We start from the raw sequence: 20,121 nt of genomic DNA, 5'->3' as shown, positions 1-20,121 counted from the left end.
ACAGACCAATAATATCTCCTGTCCCATCCCTATAAAATATTCACAAGAACCATACTAAATAGAATAAAACAAATAAACAAACAAAACAAAACAAAAAACATTATATGAACATAACAGGAAAGAGCAACCAGGACAAAGTATTTGCCACAATCAATCATATACATAACAATATACTGACATGTAGAGATAAGGAGATGTGCCTCTATATAATTAATTCAAAACATATACAGGCAACAAAACCCAGATTACTCTTTTTAATAAACCACTTGAAATACCCCACAGAAGAGTAGTGAGATAAGTTGCGATCTCCCGAAATCTCTTTACAGAACTCTAGAAAACATGCTCAAAAACAGAAAACTGGATGGAGAGAATCTTAAAATACTCTTTTTTTGCTAATGATGTAGTTCTGATATATCTCATCAACCATCTGAACTAGAAACAATGTTGAATGAAACAGAACTTGTACTCTAGAATGGCAGGATTACAAATCCATCCTAACAAGATAAAGTGGAGAAAAATGAATGCTGTCATTACCAGCAAATTAAACTAAAATAATAAAGTCATAGAGTGGAGAGCTACATTTATTTGGGACAAGCAATCAAAACGGACAATGATATATCATCAGATGAAATAAATAGAAACACAAAGGCCGCCTATAATATAAGCAAGAAAGCTCACATAAGAAAAAAAAATCTGAATTTAAAGATATGGTAGAAGGCTATTTATAACAACAACACAAAAAAGGTGGACAGGACATATAGCACGTACGAAAGATAATAAATGAACTTCAAGAATAATAGACTGGTATCCCAGACACAAAAAAGAAACCTGGTGACTACCTAGGAGATGGGAGGATCATAATTTATATTAAAAGGAGGGAAATGGAGGAGCATGGCATGGGATAGAGAAAGTTGGCATCTTTGCAATCTGCAGTCATGGAGAAACCAAGACTGAGAACATGGGTCCATCCATGGAAATAATGAAAATGCACACTAACCCAAGAATCCCATTAATGACTCCAATGATTTTGAACTGAGAAAACCCAGATTTGCAAACATTGCTAAATATAGTATTATCTGGGCATCTTCATGGAGCCTAAAGATATACCACAGGAGATTCACACTGTTCTCACAATGGCTCTCACCTCATACCAGCCAAACAGATAAAGTATATCAAAAATATAATACATATCAATGTTATTTCAATAATATCCAAATGTTATATTAACTTCATAGACACTTTACATTCATGTTATTGACATGTACACACATCAAGGAAAGGTTGCTGGTTAAATTTATTCACTGAAAATGAACTCAGAACCAATCTGGTAACCTGTTCCAATTGCTTCTTTCCATCCATTCATCATCTACAGAAACCCAAACACAGTAGTATCAAGACCGTATAAAGAAGGCTGATAAACCAAAACTAAAGTTCACACATAGCATATACTACAAAAGATCATATCATTCAAAGATAAGCCTTTTCCAGTGGCATACCATAGGTTGAGAATCCCTGACAGATGATTAAAGCAAAAATATGCCCAAAAACCCCTCAACTTACCAGAAGTAATGGCTAACTCTATGCCTCCTCTGGTCCATCTTTAGAAATATCAGAAGAATCCCAAAGAGCTTAGATACTCACAATTCGTCTGGTCCTACAATTTTCTCCTCCCCAATTGTTTTTTTCTTTATTATTTTTTTTTAAACTAGTGCTGCAGAACATCTTTGCAATCTTTGAAATGAAAACAACAAAAAAAAAAAAAAAAAAAAATGCAGTCAACAAATTATTGTACCATTATATTCACTGCAAATCACTCAAGTATCAGCAGATCTCCTTGCCAACACAACAAATTATGGGAAGGTTTTGTTGCATAAAAGCCATCATCATCATCAAATTCCTGCATGTACCCTCAAGGGGTGTACAGGATATGATATTACTACATGAAAAAAATTACATCATTATTAATTTCCTATCAGACTGTTACTTGTCAACACTCCAATATTATCAGATCTTATATTTCTATCATCTAAAGCACTTTGTACCGTATCAATCCACCTATATCTTGGTCTTCCTCTCGGTCGTTTTCCTGCCAACCTGGCAGAGAACACTTGTTTTGCTAATCTTTCCTCGCCCATTCTGTTTAAGTGACCATACCACCTGAGATTAGCTCTGCTAATGCATTCCTGGATGCTGACAATGTCAAGTTCTTTCCTAATATCCTCGTTTTAATATGATACTGCCATTGATGCCATCTGTTCACACCTATAATCTTTCTCAGGACTCTCATATCTGAAGTCTCTAGTCTTTGGTCAAGTGTTTTACTTCTGACCCAGCTCTCAGATCCATAAGTTAAAACTGGTTTGAACACTGTCTTGTATACAGCTAATTTAGTGTTCTGACTAATTTCTCTCTTATTCCATATGAATTTATTCAATTGACTTCCCACCATACCAGCTTTGCTGATTCTGTTGTCTATTTCTATATTTAATTTACCATCTTCAGTAAAAATCTGCCTAAATAGCTGAAATGTTTTACTTGTTCCACAGGTTCTCCATTCACAACACAGTTGACATTTTCAATGATTCTGCCTATTTTCATTGTCTTTGTCTTTTTATTGCTGACCTTCATACCATATCTATTACAAGAGCTATTCAATTTAGTAAGAGAATCTTGCAGACTTGTAGCGGATTTATTTAGAAGTATAATATCGTCTGCATAAAGCAAAGAGCTGACATTAACATCTCCAATTTTGATATCATGTTTAATACCACTTTCCTTCATAATGTGATTCATATAGATAATGAATAATAGAGGGGATAATGTACATCCTTGTCTCACACCAGATTTAACATTAAACCATCTTCCTGTACTTCCTTCAATTCTAACTGCTGACTTACAACTCAAATAAAGACTAAGTATTGCTTGATATAATGTCCCATTGACACCATATAACTGCAGCGTATTGAATAGCTTCTCTTTTGGGACCTTGTCATATGCCTTTTCCAGATCGACAAAACTTAAATACAGATCTTTGTTATATTCCCATGCTTTCTCGACTATTTGTCGTAAAGTGAAGATCTGATCCTGACAGCCTCTATTTGGCCTGAATCCAGCTTGTTCTTCACCAAGCTTTTCTTCCACAATTTTTCTCAACCGTTTCTCAAGTATACTTGCATAGATCTTGCCAGGAACACTGAGTAGGGAAATACCTCTGTAATTCTCACATGCAGTTTTATTTCCCTTTTTATATATGGGTACTATGAGAGCTCTACTCCAATCATCGGGAATTCGTCCCTCTGCCCAGGCTTTCTGAACTATGCAGTGCAGCCACTGTAAGACTCTTATACCACCATACTTCAGCATTTCTGGTCGAATATCATCTACTCCTGCTGCCTTTCCACATTTCAAGCCTTTGATAGCTTTTTCTACTTCAAGTATGGATATGTATTCCTGACTGCATGCCTGGTCAGTGTTTTTTACCACTGTGCTGTCATCACTGCTTGTTTCATTTAGCAGTTTTTCAAAGTAATTACTCCATACTTCAAGGATATCTTTTTCTCCCGTTTTCATGTCACCTTTATCATCTCTAATTCCTTTTATAGCACTCTTTCCTCCATTCTTAAGCTTCTTCAACAACCTCCAGAATATTTTGCCACCTTCTTGATATTTATTTTCTATATTCTTGCCAAAGTCCTCCCATGACTTTTGTTTAGCATTCTTGCATTTGTCTCTATATTCTCTAAGAGCACAAGCTGACTTATTTGACAGGAACTTTTGGTATGCTTTCTTCTTTTCCTTCACTGTCTCTTTAACCTTCTGTGTCCACCAGGGAGTTCTGATTTTTTTATCCTTACAACCTCACCACATGCCTCTCTGGCAGAATCAATCAATGTTTTCTTCAGAGTTTGCCACTGAATCTCCAAGGTTTGATTCCTGTTCTCAAACTCTTTCATTTTCCCTTCAATAATCTTTGTGTATTTTAGTCTACAGCTCACATCTGAGAGCTGCTCAACTTTTATTCGCTTTAAAACTTTCTTACATGTTATTCTTTTCAATATGAAATTCAATTTTATCCTGCTCAAGACTAAATAGTGATCACTTCCAATTTCAAATCCTCTGTACACTCTGGTGTCCTGCACCAGGGAGAAAACATCACTATCAACAATAACATAGTCAATGAGACTTTTCTTATTCCTAGCCTCTGCTCTCCATGTGAATTTGTGCACATTTTTATGTTGGAACATGGTGTTAGCAATAACCAGTCCATGTCCTGAGCAGAAATCCAACAGATATTTGCCATTATTATTAGCTTTGCTCTTTTCTCCAAATTTTCCCAAAATATTTTTGTATGTCTCACAATCATTTCCTACTCTGCTATTTAGATCCCCAACAAGGACCAACTTTTCCTTTTTCATTGTGTCAGTTGCTTTTTCTAAAGCCTCAAAAAATTCCTCCACTTCTACCTTAGTAGAACCTTCTGTGGGACCATAGGCACAAATAAGTCTCATTGTCCAGTTCCCCATTCTCATATTTGCCCACATTACTCTACTTGAGACTGACTGCCATTCAAGAAGTTTAGCCTCGTATTTTGTGTTGAATACTATGGCTACTCCTTCTTTTCCTTGATTGTCATTGCCTGAATATAACATTTTGTATTTATTGCTCAGAAAGATCTCACCAGTTTTGGTCTTTTTTGTTTCAGTCACCCCTATTATGTCGATCTGGTACTTATCTAATTCCTCAGCTAGCTCCATTTCTTTGCCAATCAGGCTTCTTACATTGATAGTACCGATCTTTAACTCTGGTGATGGTGAGTTGGGGTTTATTTTCAGATTTGTTCCAGTAGCTGACTTTTCGCTGTTCGCCCTGGTTCCCTGGCGAAAACAACGGGGGCCTTGTTTAACCGGGCGACGCCCCAGCCAGCATGAAATTTTGTCATGTTGTACCATCATTTTATATTTTGGTTTAACCAATAAGAATACAATTTGGTCGGCTAAATCCCAAATTGCCAGCCCATCCTCGTCCGTTCAGTATCCAAGTAGATACCCAACAGTCTGCACCACGAGAAGGTGAGGATTGGACATTAGGTTAGAAGCCCTGGTCGGTTCTCCGCATTCCTTTAAAGGCTATGTGAAGGTCTCCTCTCAGTTATACAGCTTTGACCCTTAAGCATAAAAGCCTATTTATCAAATTAACATCTTAAGGTCTACTGTCCTCTCTTTGCAATGGAACTGTCAATTTCCTCCCTGATCATTCACTACATTCAGGTTTCCACACCAATGCCAGAGTATCCCAAAGTTATGTACTTATTTACTAAATTACTATCTATAAATGCCTTTTCTTTTGCCAACTTCAAATTCTATTCACATTATTTCTGATGATTGTTATCCTTTATTCCTCTATTTTGTTTGACAAACATTGCAGCATTATAATATCCCAAGCAACAAGATTTTTCATAATCAATATTTTAAACACTAATAATCCCTGTTCTATTTTGGGGTGAGGTCAACCTTTTGCTTTAATGCTATCGAAACAGTCCCATCTTATTTTATGGAAAAAAGGATCATGCTTTATTTGTTCTCACTTTTTGATAATGCTGAGATTGCTATGTAAGATAGATCTCTCTCTCTCTTCTTGGCAGACTTACAAATTTAGTTTCCTGGAATAAGTGCATCACTTCTGTTAGCCATCTGTAATAAACTAGGTATACTTTCCAAGAAATTACATTCTTGGTTTACTTTAGAATACTGTTCTCACATCTAGGGTGATACATAAAAAATTTCTTTATGTCATGCCATTATTCTCACTTGTACAACTTCAAAGCAGTGTATAAATCCCAAATTTACCATACTTTAGAGTACTGTTCTCACCTGGGATGATACATAAAAAATTTCTTTATAAATACTTTATCTAGAAGAGAGCAATCCAGCTAACTGATGATTCCTCTCCATGCAGATATGCTGCAGTCACTTTCTCATTTTCATTCTGTCGTCTGTCTCCTCTACAGATATTTTCATGGTTGCAATTTTACTGAAACAGTGGCCATCATTCTTTCACCTTCCCTTGACATCGTGAACACAAGAACTGCTAGTCAACATCACTGTCCAGCTCCAAACATAAGAAACTAAACTTCTTGTTCTTCTCTTTAACTTAGTCTATGTCTGAGCTTCTGGAAACGTCTTTCCCACAGTTTTCCCCTAAGAACTACAAAATCTAGTTTCTCAAAAAACACAACAGGTTTTCTTCATTGCTTCCCCCCCCCCCCCCCACACACACAGCAACACTAGTATGCTATTGGTTTTGCAGCCTCTTGTATGTATGGTTGTTTTAAAAATAATAATGATTAAGTTATTATTTACTTTATCAAAATAACTTTAAACTGAGCAAATATAATTTTAATCACTATATGATGCTATTAAAACTTACATTTTTTTCAAGCATAACAAAACACACTAACAATTTTAAGAAAAAAAAATTAGAAATTAGAATAATTAAAAGTCAAGGAATATAGTTTGTAAATGCAATTACAAATGTGCAAGGGATAACAGTGATAGGTGCAGCAATTTTTTATTGTTAAGTAGGAAAAAATATACATTTTATAATAATACTGTGAAAATTATTTTATTTTCTGGCACACTTTTTTTTTTCAGCTTTAATACAAATAATGGAATGCATTTTGATTATACAAGAGTGGGCAAAATTATTTAAATCAATTTTTTCCCTTTCTTTTCCCCCCAAATGTTCAATTAAAGAAAAAGTCAACGTTCATAATGTGTTTTTTGCCCAGAATTTTCCATCTTCTCTATACATAAAATTCTCAAACTAAAAGTTAAGATTAGCCATTCCAAAAAATTTTAACTCTGAAATATGCTAATAAATCACTAATAACGACTATACTTTATTTAAATAAACATTTTATAGTCTGTTGAAACTCTCTGCACACAAAATATGACTGATGAAGTAGTTGAAGTTTATGTGCAGAAGAGCATTTGCAGTTAAAAATATACACATCTGTCAAATATTCCAAGTCTGTTGTTACAGCACTATTGTCTTACAGCAGCAGCAAAGCATCAGAATTCCACAGACAGCAAGCTGTTTGATGTGGTAGTCTTCATCGGGCTGTAGCAGAAGTAGTAGTGATGACCACAGGCACATGGAATACACCTAATTACAAAGAAGGTTTCATCATATCATTATTAAAATATAAAGAATCAATTATTTTGGAGCAATTTCACTAATTATTTTGATCTCTAATACTGAAATTAATATTTTATATATCAAACTTGCATTTAATGATTAAGAAACTACACTGCAAGGTATTAGAAGTAAGCACCTGATATGCGAGTATTATGTAAACCACAGATATTTTCCTTTCCATTAATCAAAAATTTCCATAGTACCGAAACTCTCACACTATGGCATCAAACACAAATTGTTAATATTTTATCTATTAAAATTACCAATACCATTTTATTTCTATTATAAGTCAGTTATGAATGGGTCTACCTATCATCATCAACCTTTTTGCTAGAAAACATTAGCAATATACAAGAAATGCTTGAAAGTTGAATGTGCTTCCTGGAATAAATATGCAAATCAACAGTAAAACTTATAACACAAAGTTTAACAATGCAATAACACAGTTTAGGCTACTTGAATGTAGAGGCTAATGACTACAAATCACTGCCTTAGTATTCCATAATATACAGCACACTTCCTTTCGGCCAAGTATAATGCTATGCATTAATGGGAGGACCACTACCAAGACTGGTTTCGGCCATTATTGAGGTCTGATCAGTCACATCCACACCCAGAAGAGAAACCAAGGTTGAATTAATGCTGAAATCATATATTTCCCATATATGAGTAGTAAAAAGGTGTACCAACTTAATAATCTCAGTTCTGATAAGCTGATACACCTTTTTTATCATTATCTTCATACTTTCCCATTATGGATCACATTATGAACTGGCAACAAACCCAAATCAAAATTGGAGATATTAATCTCAGCACTTCACAAGATCATGTTGCCTAAATAAATCCACTATAAGTTAAGTCTGCAGGATACCATCAGTAAATTGAATGACAGCTCTAAGAAATGAGAGTTGCAAATCAGCAATAAAAACGACAGATTATGAAAATAGTCAGGAACACTTAAAATATCAACTGCATTCTACAGAGAACCTATAGAATAAGTAAAACATTTCAACAGCTGAAGCACAGTTTTTAACGACAATGTAAAATTAAACATGGAAACAGACAACAGAATAAGCAAACCAAGTATGGTGCAGTCATCTGAATAATTTGATATGGAATAAGAGAAAAATTCACCAAAATACAAAACTAGCTGTATACAAAACAAGTATTCAAACATCCATTTAAACTTATGTACAGTTACATCCCGAGTTACGTAAGTAATGTGTTCCATAAATCTTTATGTAACTCGAATTGTACATAAGTTAAATTTGTAAATTACATACATACAATAAAATGTTCAATGGCTACTCATACTGCTGTCTTACATTAATTTTTTACAATCAGGCCCAGCCTCTTCTTGGTAATAATTGTGCCCTTCAATGTTATTGCACCTTTCATGCTTTCAACAATGAGAACTTTATCCTTCACTATTTCTCAGTTCTGAAGGTTTCATCATATCATTGCAAGGTATTAAAAGTAAGCACCTGATATGCGATTATCATGTAAACCACAGATATTTTCCTATCTGTGGTTTACATTGTATTCACTGTATTTTCATTGTATTCACGAAATAGGTCAATTTATTTCCTGAGTTGTTGTTGATAGAATTTTCCTGCCTTCATACATACAAATTATTTTCAACTTTTCTTCTAAAGTAATTGTAGACCTTTTTTTTTTTTTTTTTTAGAAAAATTATTACCAGTGCATTTGGTTTTCCATTTGCATTCCATTTTAAGGGTAAAAAACAACGAAACTAGTGATAACAAGTGACTGAGCTAACCGTGTGATACATATACTACTGTACTGCAATAAGGCTGTCAAAGACGCAAATGTGTTCATATGCATTAGTAGATTTACTACGTAACTGCGAATTTATTACGTAAGTTGCGTGTTACATAACTCGTGGTGTAACTGTATTTGAGAGCTGGGTTAGAAGTAAAACAATCAAAGATTATACCACATACACCACAGATAGCAAAATTAAAAATGAAGATATTAGGGAGGAATCTGGCATTGTTAGCATTCAAGAATGTGTGAGTAGAACTAATCTCAGGTGGTATTTTCACTTAAACAAAATGAGAGAGGAGAGGAGAGATTATCAACACATTCTAATGCTAATATGGTAGGAAAAGATGCAGAAGAAGATCAAAATAGACAATCCAACAATATTGGAATCGCAACAGATAACAGACTAATATGGTTGTTGACAAGAAGTCAGAAATAATGTAAACTATTCATGTAGGCTATCCACTGAAACTAAAGCTAAGTAGAAGGGAAAGAACCTATCGGTTTAGAAATATATAGCATAGAGATATGAATGAAGTGTGCATGAGTGGCTTTTTAGGTGCAGATGTGCTATAAGCAAACAGATTGTTTACAAAAAAATAAATAATGCAGAGGATTTCTGCATATGGGTGATCCAAATGATTATTCACATATTGCAAATTACATGTATGACAAATTATCAGAAGACAGTCTAAGAAAAAATGTATTAAGTATCACAATAGTAAATGACTGTAGATAGAAGCAATTGTGTTTAATAAAACAAATCATGTACGGGCAGAGTGCTAAGTGCCAAAAGTAATTTACATTTGATTGTGTCATTTTTTATATTTTTTTTTTTGTAGAAATGAAATGAACATGTGTTAAGAAATGTCATTAAGTACTTTTTATATATACATATGTTATGGTTAAAGTGATAAATCCGGTTATTATTAATAATTACCGGTTAAAGTGAATAATTTACGAGAATTAATCACTTTAACCGGTTAAAGTGAGTAATTCCTAGAGGAGTCTGGTACATGTTTATAGGTTTTATATATAGGTTTTCACTCTCAACAGAAATTATAACAGCTTAGTTTAGGTGAGTTTATAATGAAAAAAGTAAGGAAAGTACTTCTTTTGCACTCAATGAAATCAGAAATCAATATCATAATCCTTTCTTTTAGGGTTACACGGTGATCAGCATTCATTTTAAAATTCCAGTGAACAGGCACTGAAAGACAAATTTAAAATTATCAGTAATAACTTACAAAAAAACATACAGCCAAAACACTATAAACAAAATTCTCTACAAAACCACAATAAAAAACAAAGACAAACCAGACTACAGTAAAACTATAACCATTCCCTACATTAAAGGAATATCAGACAAAATAAACAGAGTACTACAAAAGTACAACCTCAAAGCCACCTTTAAACCTCCTGCAAAATTAAAAAGCTTACTCAACTCATCCAAAGACCCACTCCCTCCACTAGCTCACCCTGGAGTATACCAGATTTATTGTACTTGCAACATACCATATATAGGAGAAACAGGACGGACTATTCCTATTAGACAAAAAGAACATAAACGACACATTAAATATAATAATTATGGTGAAGCTGGCCTTTCTGATCATGCCCTGAATACCTTACACAGAATTGACTGGAAAAACCACCAGCTGTCTACATCGCACTAGAACATGGTATGAATGGAAATTCATACCATACCATGTGAGATTATCAGCAACCACCCCAATCTGAACAACAATGATGGTTTAAAAATCCCAAACATATGGAAGGTATATATTTGACCTTCCTCACCAAGAACAACTATAAACAGGACTGTAGAAAATCCAGTATTGTAAATCAAAAATTAGAATTGTAATACTAAAAATAGGACACCAATTGTTTCTGAAAGAAAACCATCAAAAAGAGTGTTTATTCCTGTCATTGTAAAAACAGAATTTAGCTTGATGTAAAAATTTATTTTTTATTTTATTTTATTTATTTATTTATTTTTTTAATTTAATTTTTTTCCCCACCAGAGGTCACGCCAGTAGAATAACATGTGATTAAATCATTGTTTTTCTAGCTTACAGTTAATGATGTAACTCAGCTTGTCCTGTATATTTATGTACGCTCCAGATGATGATTTTCATGTGAAGATCGAAACGTCGGGATAATAAAAAAAGTTTTTTTAACATGGTTGTAAATTCCATAAAAATTTTTTAAAAAGAAATCAATATCAACTAACCTAACCTAAACTAACCTGGATGTCGCATGTCGAACCAGAGTGTAGTCGTAGTTTGTCGTCGCAAATTAATGGGGATAAAAGATAAATATTGTTGTGGGCAGATGAATGGGGATTATAGCTAAATCAGAGAGGAACTGATTAGCGTTTTTCTCCAATGATGAGAAAAGAGGTACAGCAACGATGTTTATCTATTATCCCCATTCATATGCCCACAACAACTTTTATTTGTTATTCCCATTTATCTACCCGCAATCATTAAGCTCAGCCCACAACAACGTTTATCTTTCATCCCCATTAATCTGCCCACGACAAACTACGACTACACTCTGGTTCGACATCCAGGTTAGTTTTGGTTAGGCTATAATGATTTTGATTTCATTGAGTGCAACAGAAGTACTTTCCTTACTTTTTTCATTATAAACTAACCTAACCAATAAAGGTTAGGGCAGTTTATAATGATTTCTGATTTCATTGAGTGCAAAAGAAGTACTTTCCTTTCTTTTTTCATTATAAACTAACCTAACTTAAGCTGTTATAATTTCTATTGAGAATGAATACCTATATACAGGACCGGCGGCTAGCATTTTTCTTGTGTGTGTGTGATTAATGTTCGGCGCCTTTCCAAGAAAGTTTTTTTTGAATAAAGTGTGAATAAAACGAACAGGAAATGAAAAACAAATGAAAACCATTTTACAGTATAATGTTACCTACAGATTAGTCCTGCTTATACAAATGTTTTTTTATACGGAACTCAACAATTAATCATAAGTTGATTTATGATACATCAAAAAAAAAAAAAAAAAAAGAAGATATATTTACGAAAATTTTAATCAGAAATTACAGTAATATAATCGGATCCAGGATACAATTCAAGAATTTATTTGTTCGTTTCCGGGAAGATCTGAAGGGGCCCGAACGGAAGACGACGCACATTCATAATTATATGTACCATTCTGTACCATTCGTTGTTCGTTTAAACCAGTGGTTGCCAAAGTGTTCGATATCGACCCTCAGGGGTCGATATAACATTGTTAGAGGTCGATAGAAATATATAAGACATCATTGTACGGGTAATATTTAATTCGGTTAATTTGAATTATCTCCATCCTGAATGACAATGCAATTAAGAGTGAATCGTGGGAACAGCGACATGAATAGGACCTATAAGATGGAGCAAGGTCATGAAAATAGTTACGGAGGCCAAAATGATGTATTTACCAACAAGTGTCTTTTTTGCTTATCCTATTATAATTACATAATAGTAAAATAGAGGGGGTCGATAAAAGTCAAGAAACTCTTGAATGGGTCGACAGTCAAAAAAGTTTGGCGACCCCTGGTTTAAACTCTTATCTCATATTTTTTGACATCGTTTAGGCATCTTTTCTTCTGCGGTGCCTGTGTATATTGCACACTTCGCACACGCCACCAGCCGGGCCTGCCTATATACAAAACCTATAAGCATGTTTTTATTTCATTTACCAGACTCCTCTAGAAATTATTCACTTTAACCGGTTAAAGTGATTAATTCTAATTATTCACTTTAACTGGTTATTATTAATAATAACCGGATTTATCACTTTAACTGTAACATATATATGCATATTTTTGCTTTCATTTGCCCCAAGAGAGAGATTAAAATTTATTTTTTTTTTAAGTGAAATAAGATAACGTTATTTGTCAATTTTTTCCCCTCCCTCTATGCCACTTGACAACTGACATTTTACAGTCAGTTCTTGACTTACACTGTACACAACTTATGACCACTTATCCTTACCATGGCCATCCTAAACACATTCATCAAATACTACCTCACTCCTTCAACTTAGTGTTATTGCTGTCTTCAAGTCATTTTAAGGCTGCTGAAAATACATCTTTCATATATTTGCAGAATTCAACAAAGGCTCACAACAGGTGACAAGACAGTGTTAGTGCTGCTAGCTAAACAGCTGGAGGATGATAATGAAGATGTCAAGCAGTTCATAGAAGCTGTGGAAGAAGAAAAACCCAGAACAAGAAGAAGCCAAGTCCTCAAAAAGTTTCAGTGAAAAAACTGCAGAGGCAATTGCCTCTGTTAATAAGACAATTCGGTTGTTTGAAATGGGCCAAAATATGGAGAGATTTAGCAAATCAAGACAGAATGATGCAAGATGCAAATACTTGCTACAGAGAAATTCATGCAGAAAAAGAAACAGCAAACTGCACAGATCAAGTTGGATGTAATGTAATATAGTTCGCCCACCATTTCTAGATCCCTTGTTGGATTTGTGCCAAGAGTAGTCGATTCATGCTGAAGGGGAGAAAGAAATGAAGGATGTACGAATTGGTCGCCAACATGCGAAATCACGTGCTTTCTTGTCTGTCGCTGTACTAGTACTAGCTTGATTTTTGTTGTTCTCTTTTTGCATTATTTTTTTATTATTAATTTGTATGATGGATCCAGTACAGTCAACAAGTTCTATTGTTACACGTTTCAGTAGCTCTTGCAAAAGAATATTGAATAATGTGCTGACATTCTGCGAAAAAGAATTGTCAGAAGGCCGTCTTCTTGTTCCCCTTTCTCAAGTCATAAAACGTGCAAGTGCAATTGTGGGCGTATTGGGGTCGACTGTTAAAAGAATTCGTAGGGAATCAAAAGGTGAAGGTAAGCCAAAATTTAAATCTCCTAAAAAAAAAAAAAAAAAAAAAAAGCACCAGAGTAAAACCATCGAAACCGTAGCTTTGAATGATTTTGATGTAGACGTTATAAGAAGAGCTATTCACGAATTTTACGTATTCGAGAAAAGAGTGCCAACTGTTCCGAAATTGATTCCTGTGCTTAAAGAAAAAATTAATTTTCCTTGGAAAAGAGAAACTTTAAGGAAAATACTTCATGAAATCGGATTTTGTTTTAAAAAGTCCCAGAATAAAAGGAAACTTATCATGGAGCGAAGTGACATTGTTTTATGTAGAACGTAGTATTTGCACGTATTAACACTCTACGTACATTTTTCCAACTGTTATACAAGCAAAATAGTTACACTTTAAAAACAACAATGTTCGTAAAAGAAAAGCTAAATTTTCCGACCTGTAATAATAAACAAACTCAGTTTGTTTATTATTACCTCCCAGAAAACAGACTGATTACCCTATTATCGGAATGGATTCTCCTTTTTCTGACATGCGCAGTAGTTTCGAGGGACCTCAAATCGGTGGGCGAACTATACAAATATTTAAAGAAGCCCACCTGATGTCATCGCACCCCCTGAAGATGAGTGTGGACATTCCCCACAAGTTATGCATTTGGTGAACCATCACCAGAGCACTTTGTTGCAATTCCGGAATTTGAAAAAAATTTTTTGTTTATGACCTTACCTTCCCTGTCTCCTCCAATGAATCATCCAATCAATAAAGCAGCAGCTTTGAAGAATTACTCTTGCTCCATGTGTTCCTGGCTGATTATTTTACTATTAGGCACACAGAATCACTGTATGCTCATGTTTCAATATTTATCACAGTATAGTAGACATATAATTTTACATTATAATTTATACATTGCATCATTTCACTTAACAAAACAGATCTACACATTTTAGCATTCAGGCATGCTAATTTTTAGCATGTCCTTACATTTCACATAGTGATTTCCACAAATCCTACCAAACAAAAGTTGAAATAAACATCCTATAAATAACGACAAACCTGTAAAAATGAGTTCCTGAAGCAGATAAGACATGTGAATGTGCAAACCAGCAGATGCACAACATAATGAATTAACAGGGGATAATGACAAAAATATCAGCATTAGAACAATCTCAATAAACTGAAGACAAAAACAATCAGTAATAAGAAGCATTAATGAAAAAAAAAAGTGTGCAGCTAGCAGAGGAATTAGAGAACTACAGTGATACCTTGACTAACGAAGCTAATTTGTTCCTGAATCACATTCGTTAGCCGAAACGTGATTTCCCATAGGTTTCTATAGAAAATCGTTTAATTCGTTCTGGATGCTCCCTACTATTTAAAGATAAGGTTTATAAAATAGTAAAAAACACACTATAAAAGTGCAAAAACTCACCAAAGGCTGAGATGAACAGCTACCAATTAGATGAAGGAGAATGGAAAGTAGAATGAAAAACTGACGATCTTCACACTATTATATACACTTTATTAAACTGAAAATATGTACACAACGTTTTTACTATTCTTCTTCCAAATTTTCAAAGTTTATTCAAGGTAAGTCTCCTCTTCTTCAGTAGCTGGCCTCTGCCTCATTGCTAAAGGAGAAGTCAAAAATCTGTCCAATATTGATTGAACTTCTCTTTTTTTCAGAATGTTTTCAAAGTGATTCAGACACTTGTCTTCAACCAAGGCACAAAGTCTGTTCATTTCAGCTTTGTTGGGATGCCACTTTTGTAGCCAAAGACTGAAACTCTTCCCAGTAGTGCAGCATTTTTTTAATGTCACCTGTTGGCATTCTTCCCTTTTTATTGCTGTCCTCCTCCTCTGATGAGCACTCTTTATCTTCCTTGTCTCTTTCCTGATTCAGTTGCTTTTTCAACTCTTCAAGATCTGTTGTCAGATCTTTTGAGTGTTCTTCAACAAATTAACACATACAGATAGAAAAGATAAGCTCCTGGAATGGCCCGACCGTTCATGTTTGCTGCTTTATGTTAGCACGCACATCCACTAAAACATTCGTTAGCTGAGTCCGAAAAATTCGTTAGCCGAGGTATCACTGTATTATAACATAACTTGATATAATGAAACCATGAAGATAAAAACAGTCAGGTTTTTCTAAATAATGGTATGATAATCAAGGAAAGGAAGACAGCAGTAATAGTATTCAACACTAAACATTAACGTCATGAATAGGAATCAATTTCGAGCAGGATGAATGCTGGCAGATTTTAAAATGGAAAATTTATATAGACTTGCAAGAAATTCGTTCGATTCGTTCAATCCCACACATACAGAGTTGCAGGAGAATTCAGAGTAAAGGGGATTGGACTAACAATAATGGCAAGTACCTACCAGTTTTCTGTTCAGCACAAAATGACATGTCAATATAAAAATGTGTATAATTTCATACAAAAAGAAAAAAAGTTATCAACTATGTTATTATTGATAGTAATGTTTTTGAACTGGTCTAAAATATAAAAGCATGGGTTCTAGTGGCAAATAGAATAAAAATGAGTATCTCATTGAAATGAGAAATTGCACAGTAATATTTTGAAGAGAATCAGTGTCGAACCTCCAACTGTGAACTGTAACTTCAAATATATACGTGTTACTGGGAGAAAAACATGTGAAGGAGCCTGAAAACAAGACTGATATTTTAAGAGCTAAGCAGCAAACTTCCTAGGAAATTGAGCCTAGACATCAAACTTAAGCATTTAAAGTCTTATAAAAAAAAAAAAAAAAAAAACTCCAGAGTCCATGAAAAGAAGAAATATAGAAATTCCTGGTTAGTGATTCAACATATGCTTTTGAAAAATTAAAAAAAAAAAAAAAAATGTACAGAAAAAAGTGAGGGTTATGTGTAAAAGAAGCTAAACCTATGGAAAACTTCTAAACTTATAGACAATTTTTGAAAACAAATACCATTAAGGATTCCATTTAAGAAAGTATGTGGAAAAGAAACTAAGAGAACATGCTTCCATGAACCAAACAGGTGTTGTCATGACCAGATGATGACAAATTTCAAGAAATCTTGGGAATAAAACAAGGATCTTTAAGTTTTGTTAGATCTGGTAAAGGCATATGATAGATCAAGAGAAAAGCTCTTCAAAACATAATATGATGTAAATAACACTTTTTCTCTCAGTCTCACATTTCTAATGGCAAATCTGAGATACTGATGGAACAAACCTTACTTTGCATATACATCTGTTATAAGGATATATATTTCCTGTCTTACTAAACTTTTTCACTGCAGTAGGAGTCTACCCCCCATCAGCCAAACCATTAGACCAAAACTCCCTTCAAATGATGGCTAATAAGTATAAAGCAGGCTGTGGAGTGTGGGGTCACAATGGTACATAAAAAAAACACAAATGCCCTCTTAACCATATGCTAGACCAGACAAATCCTTTGAAGAAGTCTGCTCCAGATCTGTATCTGGTCTGGTTTCAGGATATGCTCCTCTTTGATGCTGAAATGACTTGATGTTTTTCAACACATCTGCATACTTTAAATTACATTCTTAACAATGGTTTCCAAACTGCTAACAAGCAACTGTGCTTTTGAAAACCTGATAATTTATAGCAAGTTGTTTTGAGCATGTTTTTCCAACAAGGTTTGCATAATACTGCATCTGCCAGTCTTTTCCAAGAAGAGACCCCCAAGACTAATTAAATGCATACTATGTAAGTTTCATCAGAGGACAAGAGGTTGATAGAATTTCAGAAAATAGCTGCTGCTGTTGTTTGCAATACATAGTAATTAATACTATACAAACACTGCATATAGTGAATTACATATTACATTTCCAACATAAGTACAACTTACGAGGGTGATCTGAAAAGTTCTCAGCCTCAACCATAGATGGCAACACTATCGGCAAGATTTTTTTTTTTTTTTTTTTTTTTTTTAAGTTGGTACATATGTTGGTACATAAGCATACATGTGATACTGCAAGTCATTCTGTCAAATAGTTTGTTTTATATAGCTGTCTGAAGCAAAAGTGTTATCTGTCCTTTGAAATGGATAAACTTCTTTATAAAAGAAGGTTTAATTTAACGCCAAAAGAAATTTAGAGGCGTGAACAGATGGCATCAATGGCAATATCATATTAAAAATGAGGATATTAGGAAAGAACTTCACATTGTGAGCATCCAGGAATGCGTTAGCAGAGCTAATCTCAGATGGTATGGTCACTTAAATAGAATGGGAGAGGAAAGATTAGCAAAACAAGTGTTCTCTGCCAGGTTGGCAGGAAAACGACCCAGAGGAAGACCAAGATATAGGTGGATTGATACGGTACAAAGTGCCTTAGACGATAGAAATATAAGATCTGATAATGTTGGAGTCTTGACAAGTAACAGACTGATTTGGAGGAAAATTGTAGATAGGAAGTTAGTGATGATGTAATTTTTTCATGTAGTACTGTCATATCCTGTACACCCCTTGAGGGTACAAGGCAGGAATTTGATGATGATGATGATGATGAAGAAATTTATTCGAAGTTCATAAAAGTTTATGGGCTCTCTTCTCCTTCGTTTTCGACAATTAAGAAATGGGCTGCTGAGTTTATATGTGGCCACACCAGCCTTGAAGATGATCCACGTGAAGGACGTCCAAAAAGTGTAACAACACTAGAAATCATTGATCAAGTACACGATATGGCATTGGATGACCGGCGAGTCAAAGTGCGTGAAGTTGCTGAGACTATAGGCATTTCAAAAGAATGTGTAGGATATATTTTGCATGAAGAACTGCAAATGAAAAAGCTTTGTGCCAAGATGGGTGCTGCACTTGCTCACAGCAGATCAAAAATGCACTCACATGAAAATCTTTGAACAGTGTTTGGAGAGTTTTAACAAGAATAAAACTGATTTTGTGCCCTGATTTATTACTATGGATGAGACTTGGATTCACCATTACACACCAAAATCCAAACAGCAGTCAAAACAGTGGACAGAAGCTGGTTGTTCAGCACCAAAGACAAAGTCTGTTCCATCAGCAGGAAAGATCATGGCATCGGTGTTTTGGGACTAAAGACATTTTGTTTATTAATTATCTTGAAAAGGGTAAAACAATAACCGGGAAATATTATTCCGATCTTTTAACTAGACTAGACAAAAAAATTTGTGAGAAAAGATCCAGTTTGCAGAAGGGATCTGCACTATAAATTGTTGGAGCATCCATTCCATTCCCCAGATTTGGCTCCCTTTGACTTCTATCTCTTCCCAAAACTAAAAATCTTCCTCACTGGTCAGCATTTTTCTTCGAATCAAGAGGTGATTACAGCAGTAGAGGGGCATTTTGCAGATCTTACTGAGAACCACTACAGGGATGGGATAATGGCACTGGAGCATCTCTGGAATAAATGTATTAGTCTTAAGGGAGATTAATGTTGAAAAATAAAAATAATTTTGAAATTATAAATTTGTTTTTTCACTGTTAGGCCAAGAACTTTTCAGACCAGCATCGTACATATGCAGCTCCTACAACAAGAGTGAGACTATATGGAAAAAAAAGCAAATTCAACTCTGTAATTAGCATGGCATACAGTTTAGTAATTTTCTACTGAAAAAAAAAAGTTTTACCTCATGAGTGGTATAATACCACTGGACCTTGGTTATAACGCCAACGATGCATCTGTACTTCTCAATAAAATATGGTTATCTATAATCTGGAATAATTCTGGAGGTGATGGTATTCTACCAGTTTCCATTTTGGACCAGACAGGAACATCTAAAAAAAATAAAAATAAAAAAGTCAACAAAAGCATACTATTACAATAATTAATACTACTTATTGGCAATTACAGATCTCATAATTTTTCAAATTAGTACAGAATTATTTTACTCCCCTTATGATTTTAACAATTAACAGCAGATTTATAAATTCTTGTTTGTGAATGCTGCATGCCTCATGTGTATGCTTTTGGGATCTCTGCAGGCATATTGACTGAAATCCTTAGAGGTTTTCTTACAATTTATTGCCTTACAGTCTACTTGCTATCCTTTCTAGGTAAATCATTGACTTCCCCTCTATTCATTCACTACCTATCTTGGTATACAAGTTCCACTCTTCAGATGTTCCATCCAATGTTCTAATTTTTGCCAGCCCATGTGAACATGAAAAACATTTTTCTTAGCACACACACATGTAGTCTTAGACTACATGCGTGTGTGCTAAAGTAATATTTCTCATATAAATGTTGCATTTTAGTCTGGTTATAACCTGTAAAACTGTGAGCAGTA

General features: G+C 34.4%; 1 protein-coding gene across 1 annotated transcript in view; it reads right to left on the bottom strand.

Annotated features, from left to right (window-relative positions):
* Window positions 1–6,551: 6,551 nt before the first annotated feature.
* SelT (selenoprotein T) overlaps window positions 6,552–20,121 on the bottom strand; it is a 56,135-nt gene continuing 42,565 nt past the window's right edge. Inside the window, exons 4-5 of the mRNA XM_090413781.1 lie at window positions 19,462–19,609; window positions 6,552–7,164 (exon numbers count right to left, since the gene is read on the bottom strand). Coding sequence (XP_090269907.1) covers window positions 19,494–19,609 — 116 coding nt within the window. The 3' untranslated portion in view covers window positions 6,552–7,164; window positions 19,462–19,493. The remainder of the gene's footprint in view (window positions 7,165–19,461; window positions 19,610–20,121) is intronic.

Source organism: Typopeltis vanoorti, chromosome 24, assembly GCF_054136105.1.
Source record: "Typopeltis vanoorti isolate ZY-2024b chromosome 24, IOZ_Tvanoo_1.0, whole genome shotgun sequence".
In the NCBI taxonomy this organism is placed as follows: domain Eukaryota; kingdom Metazoa; phylum Arthropoda; class Arachnida; order Uropygi; family Thelyphonidae; genus Typopeltis; species Typopeltis vanoorti.
This window is presented reverse-complemented; position numbering and strand designations above follow the sequence as displayed.